Source organism: Cydia pomonella, chromosome 10 (genome assembly GCF_033807575.1).
Source record: "Cydia pomonella isolate Wapato2018A chromosome 10, ilCydPomo1, whole genome shotgun sequence".
NCBI classification, from domain to species: domain Eukaryota; kingdom Metazoa; phylum Arthropoda; class Insecta; order Lepidoptera; family Tortricidae; genus Cydia; species Cydia pomonella.
Window position 1 is genome coordinate 21,481,596 of NC_084712.1, and position 13,301 is coordinate 21,494,896.

General features: G+C 41.1%; 1 protein-coding gene across 1 annotated transcript in view; it reads right to left on the reverse strand.

The window, feature by feature from the left end:
• Positions 1 to 13,301, reverse strand: part of LOC133522406 (protein shuttle craft) — a 29,995-nt gene that overhangs the window by 16,549 nt on the left and 145 nt on the right. The window contains exons 2-9 of the mRNA XM_061857736.1: positions 11,458 to 13,204; positions 9,106 to 9,282; positions 8,273 to 8,403; positions 7,753 to 7,841; positions 6,204 to 6,367; positions 3,486 to 3,690; positions 2,485 to 2,609; positions 1,637 to 1,764 (exon numbers count right to left, since the gene is read on the reverse strand). Of these exons, the coding sequence (XP_061713720.1) occupies positions 1,637 to 1,764; positions 2,485 to 2,609; positions 3,486 to 3,690; positions 6,204 to 6,367; positions 7,753 to 7,841; positions 8,273 to 8,403; positions 9,106 to 9,282; positions 11,458 to 13,054 (2,616 nt within the window). The 5' untranslated portion in view covers positions 13,055 to 13,204. The remainder of the gene's footprint in view (positions 1 to 1,636; positions 1,765 to 2,484; positions 2,610 to 3,485; positions 3,691 to 6,203; positions 6,368 to 7,752; positions 7,842 to 8,272; positions 8,404 to 9,105; positions 9,283 to 11,457; positions 13,205 to 13,301) is intronic.

Sequence of the window (13,301 nt, forward strand, 5' to 3'; positions counted from 1 at the left end):
TCATACAAGGAACGTAAAGTAAGCATATTAATTTTATTTTATCAATGTAATCGTCATGCCTCATTTCGAGGAAAAAAGATTCATGTCACCTGGCAACATTTATAAGTAATGGCGGCTGACGAAAAGTTGGATTTTTGTATTTACAATTACGTAAAAATATCACATTAAACTGGATATTTACGCGTGAAATGTTATATCAGGCGGTTTGTTTTTATTCACTGATGTGTTGTGACACCCATTCACCGCACAAACAACCATCTTTCTGGTATTTTTTAATTTATAACCGGGAGGTGTAAACAAACCAACTCGACCTTGAGTACTGCGAGGGCCGTTCGGATACGATGACACGAGGGCGACATAATGTCATACTCGAAATGGCTTCACTAGGGATGTACAGACTAGGCATCTAGGCTAATTATAAATCTATGATTAAGACTTTATTCCGGACATCAAAGATCCATATGTTAGGTACACTATTACTTATCACTATGTTAGTATTGACAAAACAATTTATATTTAACTACATACATTATTTACTATTAGATTAAATTAATTCATAAAAATATTATACCTCATTTATCCATTACATTGTAATAAAAAATTCTTTATTTTTAACCGACTTCAAGATTTCAAAAGGAAAAGGTTATCGATTCGGTTGTATATTATTATAACTCCGTCATTTCTGAACCGATTTTGAAAATTCTTTTTTTGTTTGAATTTATATATATACAGATTGGTCCCGTTTTTGTCAAAACTCAGTTCTGATGATGGGATCCATGAGGAATCGAGGAAACTCTTCAAATGTGAAAGGCATACATATAGTGATTTTTATATTTTCATCGCCAAATCAAGCATTTACATTTAAAAAGTGACATTTGATGAAGTGGGACTGCTGATGATGATCAGAATAGAACTCTGCACCGACGCATAGTTCACGATTGGCGAGTTCCTCTTCGCTGTGTTTGTTAAGTAAATTCGATTTTCAAGACATTTTTTAATATAATATAATAATCTTTCATTCACCGGTCTCCCTCATTGAAGTCGGTCAAAAAATATTTATACTATAATTGTATACACAAGCTATCTCTGGTAATAAAACAAAATAATCCATTAACCCGCATGTCATATCAATGTGGTTCAGTGAAGGGGACGGACTGAAAATCAGCGCTGCGCAGTCAATTTGTAATGAAATGGCTGACGCAGCGTATGCTGAGCCCTTTTGCCGCGATGCCAATATTTTTAAGTTAATCATTGTATTTTGTGACCTACCTTGTTTTTTTTATTGTGCGGCAATAAATGGTTTCTTATTCTTATTGATTACTGTGAAAACCAAGGTCTGAACAAGCGAGGCACGTATGGATTCGAACCGACCTTGTCTTGCCCAGTAAGTAGATCTAGCACTGGAGTGGTGCGTCAGTATCTCGCCCGCGAGATAAACTACCCGTCTTTTTCTCACTGTATTAATTAGAGAGAGACGAGTTGTCTATCTCGCGGGCGTGATGCTGTCGCCCCACTCCTATGCTGCCTCTAATTCGTACGGATAAGCACAAGGAGGTACAACTTGACTCTACATCTAGACAATGATAATTACAAGAAAATTATGCATATTTTAGAATGAACTGCTATATTTCCTCACCTTGTTACACTTTTTCTGACAGAAGACGTTGTCCAGCATCTGTGGAAGCTCGGAGCAAGGCACCTCGCGGCTGGAGTGCCCGCAGCGACACGGCAACAGCGTTTTATCCGGACATACGGGGCAGGCACCTGCGTAATATTAAACAATATTATTTAATTTTTTCAGTGCAAAAAGACCTTAGCAAATTCTGCACCGTCGACTGGACAGAAACGGTTTTGGACAGAGAAGCATGGCGGTCTTTGGTGTCGGAGGCCAAGATCCACTTCGAGACGCTACGCCACAGCAGTAAGTAACCCCTTATTCATAAACGTCTACTAAAGTTAGGATGCCGCTAATAATCGTTTGTCCCTTTCCGACGTATTGGTATAATGGAAAGAGACAAACGATTATTAGCTGCATCATAAATTTAGTAGACGTTAATGAATAAGGGGGTAAGTGTTTGCGCTCGTACTTACGTAGTCATATAAAATATGTTTACTAAATATCACGCGAGATGGCGGTGTACCAGGAGCGGCGATTTCTACATCGCGCTATTGAAATGTTCATAGGAATTGTATATAAGGGTTTGGGATTATTTTTAATACATTGGCTTTATTTGAGATGAGACTGGTTGTTTATATTTATAGTCAATCCTCCTATTGTAAAGAGCGCCCTTTTTGAACCAGTTAGGAGAGTGTACATACAGTATTACATTATTTCAGGGTTCAACCTAGAAACGGCTTAGAAAATAAAGAGAATTTTGCAAATTCGGAGATGTTGGCAACATCTGCTGCCGCACAGCATGATCGGGTCCGTGTATGACTTGCGTGTGCTTTGGGTAGCCTGTGTGATCTACATCTATAATTTACCTTCATGACACTCTAGTTTGCAGAAGTGCTTGTCGCCTTCCGGGCCGCACGGGAGCGGCTTGGCGCAGATGTTGCCACACAGAGGGATCGCGTCCGTGCATGACTTGCGCTTGTCTTTGGGTAGCCTGTGTGCAAGGGAAGGTCGTTAGGTACATAACGTGGCAGAATTGTCTCGGATACAGAATAAGTAGTAGGAATTATATTAAACTAGTAATTAAATAAGATTTATAGCCCTTATACACGTGAGGATGTATAATACTTACTTAGTCCGGCCGCACGGGCACGTGAGCACGCTGGCCGGCAGCAGCGCGCACGGCTCGCAGGGCGGGGCGTGGCACGGCGCGCGGCACACGTGCGCGCGGCACGTGAGGATGTATAATACTTACTTAGTCCGGCCGCACGGGCACGTGAGCACGCTGGCCGGCAGCAGCGCGCACGGCTCGCAGGGCGGGGCGTGGCACGGCGCGCGGCACACGTGCGCGCGGCACGTGAGGATGTATAATACTTACTTAGTCCGGCCGCACGGGCACGTGAGCACGCTGGCCGGCAGCAGCGCGCACGGCTCGCAGGGCGGGGCGTGGCACGGCGCGCGGCACACGTGCGCGCGGCACGTGAGGATGTATAATACTTACTTAGTCCGGCCGCACGGGCACGTGAGCACGCTGGCCGGCAGCAGCGCGCACGGCTCGCAGGGCGGGGCGTGGCACGGCGCGCGGCACACGTGCGCGCGGCACGTGAGGATGTATAATACTTACTTAGTCCGGCCGCACGGGCACGTGAGCACGCTGGCCGGCAGCAGCGCGCACGGCTCGCAGGGCGGGGCGTGGCACGGCGCGCGGCACACGTGCGCGCGGCACGTGAGGATGTATAATACTTACTTAGTCCGGCCGCACGGGCACGTGAGCACGCTGGCCGGCAGCAGCGCGCACGGCTCGCAGGGCGGGGCGTGGCACGGCGCGCGGCACACGTGCGCGCGGCACGTGAGGATGTATAATACTTACTTAGTCCGGCCGCACGGGCACGTGAGCACGCTGGCCGGCATCAGCGCGCACGGCTCGCAGGGCGGGGCGTGGCACGGCGCGCGGCACACGTGCGCGCCGCACGCGAGCACGCGCGCGCACGCGGCGCCGCACGACCACGTCTGGGAGGAGCCGGTGGCCGCGCAGCAGGGGACGGAGCGGGTTTTCGCGGCTGGGCAGTGGCACACTAGAGACGAGGAATATAAAAATTATTTAGCTAATAATTTTGAATCGTCATACAAATTAATAATCAGTTGATATCAAAACAAAAGTAAAGAAACCAAAAGACCTAAAGCACTGACATAGATATAATAGACAGGCTATCGAGAACAAATTATGTCCGCCATTTTCGGCGTTTGACGTCTGGCACTAAGCTAAAGAATAAGCGTGCTAGCCTGAGGCACTTCATTGAGGTGCGGAAACATTTGGTTACGGATGCCGACTCTAGTACTATATACCTCAATGACCTAAAGTCCCGGATAGACGTGCGAGTAAGTTCGCGAACTTACGGCTCGACGACCTGTTTCGCTCGTGTGTCAACCTAAGTATAGGTAAAAAACTTAAGTAAGTCACCTGTTGTATGTAGTTGTGACGTGTTCGAATGGACAATACATGTTTAAAAGACACACACAAACAAAACAAAACAAATGTCTATTCGAACACGTCACAACTACATACAACAGGTGACTTACTTAAGTTTTTTACCTATACGCGTAGTTTACAACCGAAAAATGTCGTCGAGCCATAAGTTCGCAAACTTACTCGCCTGTCTATCACCCACTTGACATAGTAGGTATGTATTTGATTGATGTAAGAATCATAAAAAACGATCCACGCGTTTAGTCTCTAGCGCGGAAAACAAAAAATTTGGATAAGCGATATAAGCCTTATAGGATTACTATGAACATTAGTTAACTTATTCGAGAACGTTGTTTTATATTAAATAGATATCGTGTTTACATTAAGTTGATTTTTGTATTGAGCAATCAAAAAGTGTTACAGAAATCCCATTATGTAAAAAATATTAACGCATTAACTGCCAACGTTTTCGTAGCGCTACACGCATAGCCTATTCTAGCGTTTTCCCGCTTTGTAGAGGAAAGCGACTAAGAACAGAGCGCCCGCCGAACGGGTCCCCGGCACTCAATGTGTTAATAAATTAACACTAAGACTACTCAATACACAAGACACCACATAAGACTTGTCAATGGTATGAAATGCTTCCATGGGTGATTTCGGCTAGTATTTTTGCACCGCAAAACGGAGAGAAACGGGATTTTTGGAATTTAAAACTGGTTAGTCATTCGCTTAAGAGAGAGAAATAGTTTTGCGATCCTAACGAAATAACGGTACCTATTAAAACAATATAAATATTGTTTTCAATTCAAAATTCAATGGGCATGTAAGGGCAAAGTCGATAGTTAGGTCGAACCATAGTAGTCTCATTCGATGTGTAATACTCGTAACACCACAAGAGTAATCAGAATAGACATATGTAAAAACAAAAAGGTAAGAGTGTGATAGCGCTTTACGACTAAAAACACTTCCAATATGTCGTTGTTTCAATAAGCAAGTCCTTGCATCGATATTTGGGGCCTTTCAAAATTCAAAAATGTATTCTGCAAGTAGGCCTCAAGGGCTCTTTTACAAGTCAATACAACATTTATAGTAACATCATATAGTGACATGAAAAATACATAACAACATTTATAAATACAACAGCAACAATACCTGGGTAAACATTACATTATAATAATCTTAAAATAAATAAGTACTACAATACAATAATTATTTACCACCTAATTTAGCTGTCCATTTCCGGGTCGATAAGTAACGAATGGGGTGCCATTTTTAAGACACCTGTCATATATATACATGATTTAACGATATAGATATTTTTGTTCATAGTTTGTCCGTGTTCAAGAACAAAGTTCGGCAAATTTTGTTTTCTAGAAATTGATCAATTTGGTTCCAGTCATATTTTTCATACTTTTGTATGTTTTCTTAACTTACTTGCATGTAGCACACAACTAAACCGGTAATTTATAATTGCGTAATTTACATTTCCATGTAATAGTTTTCTTAGTAATGTAGGAAACCTTAGGCCTATTTTTAGTTCATTTACTTTAGACATATTTGTAAAAGGCTGTTTGTTTTCTAAATAAATAAAAAAAAAATGAGGAAATAATTGACCGACATAATAGGAGATTTTGAGCGCCATTTAAGGTTCTAAAAGGTGAATATTTCCTTGCTGAGCCCAGCATTGTAAGGCGGAGTGTCACAGCGTTGGCACGTGGGCGGAGGTCGGAGGATTTTGAGGGAGTCGGAGACAAACTGCGTGTGCTTCTTATGGAATATATTGGGAAGATGAGTACATCAGCTAGCTTTAATTAATTAGTTTGATTACAGCGCCACCTATTTAATGTCTATAGAACTACGTACCATATAATATCGATTATCGATAAGCCGTCTAGGGTTCGATAAAGTATGAAAATAATCAGATAGATGGCGCTGTTAACTACACAAGTTAACACATAGATGACAACTGTCACTGTGGTGAAACAGGGGCCTGGCCTCTAGGGCAACAAAAATATATACATTTCACCCTCCTTTGCGTGGCGCTGTTTTTGTGACCAAAAAATTTTCATAACAAAAAGTTTTTGTGACCAAAAATCACAACCGACAAAATAGTATAGGTACCTTGATCAACAGAGGCCCCACAAGCATCGCACGGGCCCTCGTGGCACTCCTTTTCGCACGAGTGCACCCCACACTCCAGTTTCCGCGAACACACTCGGCCGCACACCTGTGGTAACTTGCTACTGCAGAGGACCGAGCGGGTTTCAGCGCCACAGCCGCATTGCCTAAGAAAAAAAAAAGAATGAAGCAATTTGTATTAGAGAACATGCCTCAGGGCAAATTTAACAGCTTCACGTGCTTAGAGGGCATAGCTAAGATGACAATCGTTGATAGATAACGCCAATTGGAATTTATAGTACATTTGATCGGCCGGTTTGGCCTAGTGGGTAGTGACCCTGCCTACGAAGCTGATGGTCCCGGGTTCAAATCCTGGTAAGGGCATTTGTTATATTATTATATTTATATATATTTGTTCCTGAGTCCTGGGTGTTTTCTATGTATTTAAGTATTTATAAATATTTATATATTACATATATCGTTGTCTAACCAGCGCTGGTGGCCTAGCGGTAAGAGCGTGCGACTTGCAATCCGGAGGTCGTGGGTTCAAACCCCGGCTCGTACCAATGAGTTTTTCGGAACTTATGTACGAAATATCATTTGATATTTACCAGTCGTTCTTCGGTGAAGGAAAACATCATGAGGAAACCGGACTAATCCCAATAAGGCCTAAGTTTACCCTCGGGTTGGAAGTTGGCTACGTCAATCTCAGGATTAGTTGCCAAGCGGACCCCAGGCTCCCATGAGTTGAGACAAAATGCCGGGACAATGCGAGGAAGAAGAAGACTTTTGAGAACTTAAATGTTGACATATCCGTGCCTTTGAGGCTATCTGCAGAATGGCGGAGAATATCAAACATTCGTCCGCCATTTTGTCATTTCTTGACAGGTTAGCATCGAGGACATGGACCTATTCGGCATTCAGCCACGATTGAAAATTATGTAAAAAAAATTAAGCGGCTGTTAAATTGACTAATTTAAAATTATTTAAATTAGTCAATTTAAATAATTTTAGACATAAACAAAAAAATTAAATTATAAACGTCAGTATTTTAAAAGTAAACACATTTATGCTACTTGGTTTGTATGAATAAGTGACATAATAAAATATATCAAAGGCCAAAGGTATGGCGGCATCGTTTCGAGCGATGGCACCACAATCTTTAGCCTATGCCCGGTAAGATGGCGTCTTTTTTTGATATTTAACAAATATAACACATATATGTGAAAGAATAAGGTTCAAAGTCAAATGGCGTTCTAAAAGTTTTAATCATGTGTCGAAAGATGGCAGTAAATTTACTGTGGCTACAACATTTCCTCTGCCAATCCACCTCCATTTCAAATTCTCTTTGATATTAGGTACGTAACAGTGCTAGGAATGCAAAAAAAACAAGCATCATTTATTGTTGACGTCCACTACCTACCGCCAGAGGATCTCTTCCGCTCAAAGATCACTCGATAACGGATCTCTTTGCTCCTAACGCAAAAAAAGTTTCGCCTGAAGTTATTATCAAATCATGTTGCGCTATAAGGTTAGGGACGTAGCCACTTACTTGGAGACGGTGGCCTGGCAGGGCGGGCAGGGCCCGGGGTGGCACGGCAGCGTGCACGGGTGCGGGCACGAGCGGGGCCGCTGGCATGTCTGTGTGCAACACATTACTATTACCATAGATAACGTAGCAACTAACTTATATACCATCATGGTCTTAAGATAATGTATGCGTATGTAGAGCTAGTGGATTTTGACCAAAACTTGTTTCTAGAATACAAACATTGAAAATATATTTTGTAGTTAACCTAGGTCGTTAAATCGGGGCTCTCGGAACAAATGCAGCCGTACTCCGAGGGAAGGTCGTTACGTTTGCCCTCTATAAACCCGTCCGCAGGTGTGGCCTTCATGCAGCCCACACTGGTTGGTAGTCAGGGATAAAAGCGCACATGCAGCGGTACTCCGAGAGAAGTTCGTCTGGCATTAGTCTCTAACATACATGTCCCCAGGTGTGGGTCCCACGCAGTTCACGCTGGTAGTCAGGGCTCACAGCGAAGCTCGTGTGATATTAGCCTCTAACATACCTGTCCACAAGTGTGGGCCCCATGCTGCCCACGCTGGTAGTCGGGGCTCCGCACGGCGCCGCACATGCAGCGGTATTCCGAGGGAAGCTCGGAGCTGGTGTTCTGACAGGCGGGACAGCGCCATTTGCCCTCTGCAAAAAAAAGTGTATAAAACATGGACACTTCACAATTACTAACATTTCTGGACTATTGAGGCTTATGAGGACAGGTATACAAATACAGCATATTATATAAGGACTAAATTTGTTTAATTGCAAGGATTAATGATGACAGATGGGCCAAAATAGCCACTAGCTGGCATCCCCAGAGTAGTGGCAGACGCAGACCGAGAAAGAGATGGCGGGGCGACTTGGATGCGTTTCAGCGGGACTGGCGGGATCTTGCTCAGCACAGGGAGGATTGGAAAGCGAGAGGGGAGACCTTTGCCCAGCAGTGGGACACACAAACAGGCTAATAAAAAAAAAAATTAATGATTAAATTATCACTGTCACTCATTGTTGGTTTCTCCTTTGTTTCTCTTTAAAACCGTGGTATTATTAGATTTAAAATTGTCGACCATGCATTTTTGCGGAAGTTATAAGCCTCATCTTAGCCGTTTATCATTTAGCACATACATTATTAGAATGACTTGCAATAAGTTTTCTAAGTAATAAACTTATAATGACATCAAAAAATAGTTGATCAACCAAAAATCTCTAAAAGTGACAATCTTACCTATGATGCTGCTTATGGCCCACTTCCTGATACAGCGGAGATAACTGCTACCATGGTTTCTGCAGGATCACACCAGGTCTATCTGTTTCACTTGCTCAGACTGCTTTTGTCTAACTTACCTATGATGCTGCTCATAGCCCACTTCCTGATGCAGCGGAGATGCAGCACATGATAGCAGTTGCCGCACGACCACACCGGGTCTATCTGTTTCACTCGCTCGCAGCACACCAGGCATTCTAACGTTCCCTTGTCTAGTTGCTCTGAGAGGCGCTCCCGTTGGGTCAGGTCTGCGTTCCCTGTACAAAAACTTTTTGTTAGATATGGTTATGATAATATGCCAAATATGAAAAAAAAAATTTAAATTCAACTAAATATTATCAATGAACTACAACGAGACTGCGGCTAGATGACAGGGGACGTAACGTGATCACTTCTTCTAACAAATTAATTGATTAATTTTTATCACTGTTTCTCACTGGATACATTTTCCGCAGACATTTTCTCAGCAACAGAGTGGTCAAAGCGTGGAACAAACTACCAGAAGATGTGGTCTCAGCATTGAATGTCAATCAGTTTAAGAACAGCGCAAAGAATACATTTTAAGTGAAGATCACTCAGATACATGCAACTATCAGTTGTTTCAACTGCCTGCCTGATTAATAATTGCCAATGTTTTTATACTGGTGGCCTGTGGGCTAATTTTAAGCAGAAATCCTATGACTCTCTAAGGGTCCAGTATAACAACGTTTTCAGGGCCCTGTTGAGGCTTCCGCGATACTGTAGTGCTTCTGGCATGTTTGCGGACGCACATGTAGATGATTTTTATGCTATTATGCGAAAAAAGAATGCATCAGTGGTACACCGTATACGCGGGAGCACCAACGGGATCCTGAAAATGATAGCCGAGCGGTTAGATTCCGGTATTTTGGGACGATTTATCGAATTGCATGTTCACAAACGTGCAGTTCGGTAAATCGGCCAAGATAATCAGCAATCTAAAGTTACCTAATTTAATTTATGTAATTTATTGTGCGGAAGGTAACATAACATAGGTTGTAAGTTGATACTAACAAATATGGACTGTATTAATTGTCTGAGAAAAATAATTTTAATTTTAATTTTATTTTTTATTTATTAATAAATAATAATAATAATAAAATATTTTTATGTAATTTGATGCATGCTATGTCCCTTATTTGATTTTTTTAGATTAGCTTTTAATAATATGTATGGAATTAGTTTTTCACTTCTCTTATTTATAAAATATAATCGAAAATAGTCAATTTTTATTCATATATGTATATGTATATATATTTATTTATATATAGTATATAGTATGTAATAATATATATTTACTTTAGATATAGTTTTTCATTACTCTTTTAGGTATGGGTTAATTGGAAGAGATCCCTCTCAGGGATAAGTTCGCCTTTGTACAACCCAATTATATTCCATCTGATGTAATATTTATTTTTCTCATACAATAAAGTGTTTACTTACTTACGAAGGGAGCATTGCTATGGTTAACATACAATATATTGTGTCAAAATCTAACCATCCATTATGTCAAAATCTAGGGAGGAAAATAGGTACTATGGTTGTATGGAGGAGTGGACACCCACTATCCTCTTAATCTAAATAAATAAAACAGTCGCTTTATGTAGATATTTTCAAATCACAGTAATACATACTTTTACAAATTGAAACTAAACAATACCTATAATAGACAGATAGATAGAATGCTCTTTATTGGCACACCTCAGTAAAAAGATACAAGAAAAGGAAAGAAACAATTGATTAAATGCAACAGGCAAGGCAACAGGCGGTACTTTATTGTAGATATTGAGTGCACAGCGTAATTTGTTGTTGAAGGTCCTATCTTCAGAAACATACATTCTTGATAATAGTCATAGGATTTTAATTATACGGAATTTTGACTCTTAAAGACTCTCTACTCTAGATATTTACACCTCTAAATAATATTAGTTTTTTTTTTTAATCTGTTTTTTTATTATTATTATTTTAGTTATTTTTTGTAATTGTATTTTATACTTAATTGTTGATGTGCTTGTTTTTGCTTGTATCTAAATTCCATGTTGACGTGTAAAAGTGCTCTTGTGGCCTATTTGCTGAATAAATGTTGAAGTTGATCCACAAAAAAAGGATCCATAGCGTTAACTAAATAGTGAGTGCAGATGCTTGGCACTTAAAATAATCTTTACAACTGGAAATATCATTGTTTACTTAAAGTTATAATTTTTTGTGAGTGTGTGATAAAAGCCGTTTCAGATAACAATTATGTAAAAATGGTCAAAGTTCAAACATGAAAGTAGATACAGAGTACTTTACAAACCAAGTATTAATGTAAATGTAATTAATCCAACTTACCTTTTAACTGTATGTCTTCTTGTGTGTTGTGTTTTTGTGTATAATGATGTTGTTTTTTAAATCAATAAATATCTTTTACTTACCACCATGATCCATTTGCTTATTCCTGTTCCTCATAGGACTAAAATTGGTTTCTGATCTGGAGCCTTTAGCATACCGATCCTCCCGATTATCCAGATATCCTTTAGCAAACTGCTCGTCATCAACTCTTTCAACAGGCCTCACGCGCTGGCTTCCCGGCCAGTTCCTGCTCCTGCCCGAGGCTTCTCCTCGCTCCGCTCTCCCACTCCTGACGTCCTGACTACTCTTAGCTGTACTGTTATAGTAAGTTCTATTATCAACATCTTTGCTTTTAGACTTTTTATTTCCTCTGTCATAACGAGAGTCGTAACCACGGCCGTAGTCACGACTATTGTAGTCCTGGTTACGACCATATTCACGATCCTGATTGGAATCGTTATTACGACTATTGTAGTCACTATCGCGGCCGTTGAAGTCGCGTCGGTTGTAGTCGGAGCGACCTGAGTCAGCACCGCGATTGCTGTCTTGGCTTCGATTGTTAGAATCGTAATTTCGGCTATTTGATTCGTAGTTGCGACTGCCGCCATCTCTCTCACGAATGCTAGAGTCATAATTACGATTATTATATTCATAACGTTTTTTTGAGTCGTAGTTGCGGTTGTTGCCATCATAGTTACGACTGCTAGACTCGAATTGCCGCTGATCTGAATCTGTATTCCTATTCGAGTGGATACGGTCTTGAGAGCCATAGTTACGGTCCAAATCATTGTTCAGACTGCTTGCTTCATTGTTGCAACTATTGGAGTCATAATTTTGGCTGCTCTCATAGTTACGGCTAGACTCATTTTTACGGCTGTTCTTATTTGACTCTTTTTTGCGGCTAGTGCTACACTCGGCACTATGTTTATTGGAATCATAGCTATACGTATTTGATTCATATTCACCACCATCAGGATCAATTTGACTATTAGGCTCATTGTATTGACTATTAGGTTCATTTTGACTACTTAAATTATTGTTACGCCCTTCATTACGCCGCCTGCGGTCTTTTTCTGACTTTCTCTTTGATTCCTGATCATTCCGAGGTTCATTAAAGCTACGGGAACTACTAGGTTGGGAAGACTTTTCCCTCCAGTTTCCAGCAGTGTGATCCTTATTTTCTGACAGTCCATTGTAAATGGAAGAGTCTTCTGGAGGACTTGGTTGCTTCGGAGTTCCTTTTGGCACGAATTCTGTTGCCGTTGCTGTGAGATTTGATTTAAATACCATTTGATTGCTATAGCTAGGTTCTGATACAGTATTCATCTGGGTATGTGATGTTTGGAAATCTGTACCATTCACGGCAGTTGATGTTGGGTAGTATGGACTTTGAGCGTGATTTTGGGATGTTGAAGGCATGTTTTGGTATTCATACTGGTTGCTAGGGTAGTTTTGATACTGAGTGTTGCTGTATGAGGCAGAATTTGACGCGGCGGCGTTACCGCCTTGCATTTGAGAGAGAAACTCTTGAAAGTTTACATACTGGTTAGGTTGCTCGTAAGTAGGTTGTGCGGTGGGATAGTACTGTTGATTTGAATATTGATTGCCTAATTCACCATTCCAGGTGTTGGAGCCCTGGTAATCCTGGTTGTAAGGGTAAGAGTTGTTCCACTGAGACATCTTAACGGCGGTAGAAAAATATTGTGAAATTATAAACGAGGGCTGAATTGCAACGAAGAATTTAAAGCAATTTTGCGGTTTGTTTTATAGATTATGGATGTGTGACCACAGGCCGAGGCCTGGGGCCTCGGATTTTGAGTGCTACCAAGTCTGAAAAATCAAGAAAACCAGATGTTTATCAATTGTGGTGAAATTTAAATGATGATTAATCAACGTGCTACTTTATGCGGTAAAGAGTGAATGTTTT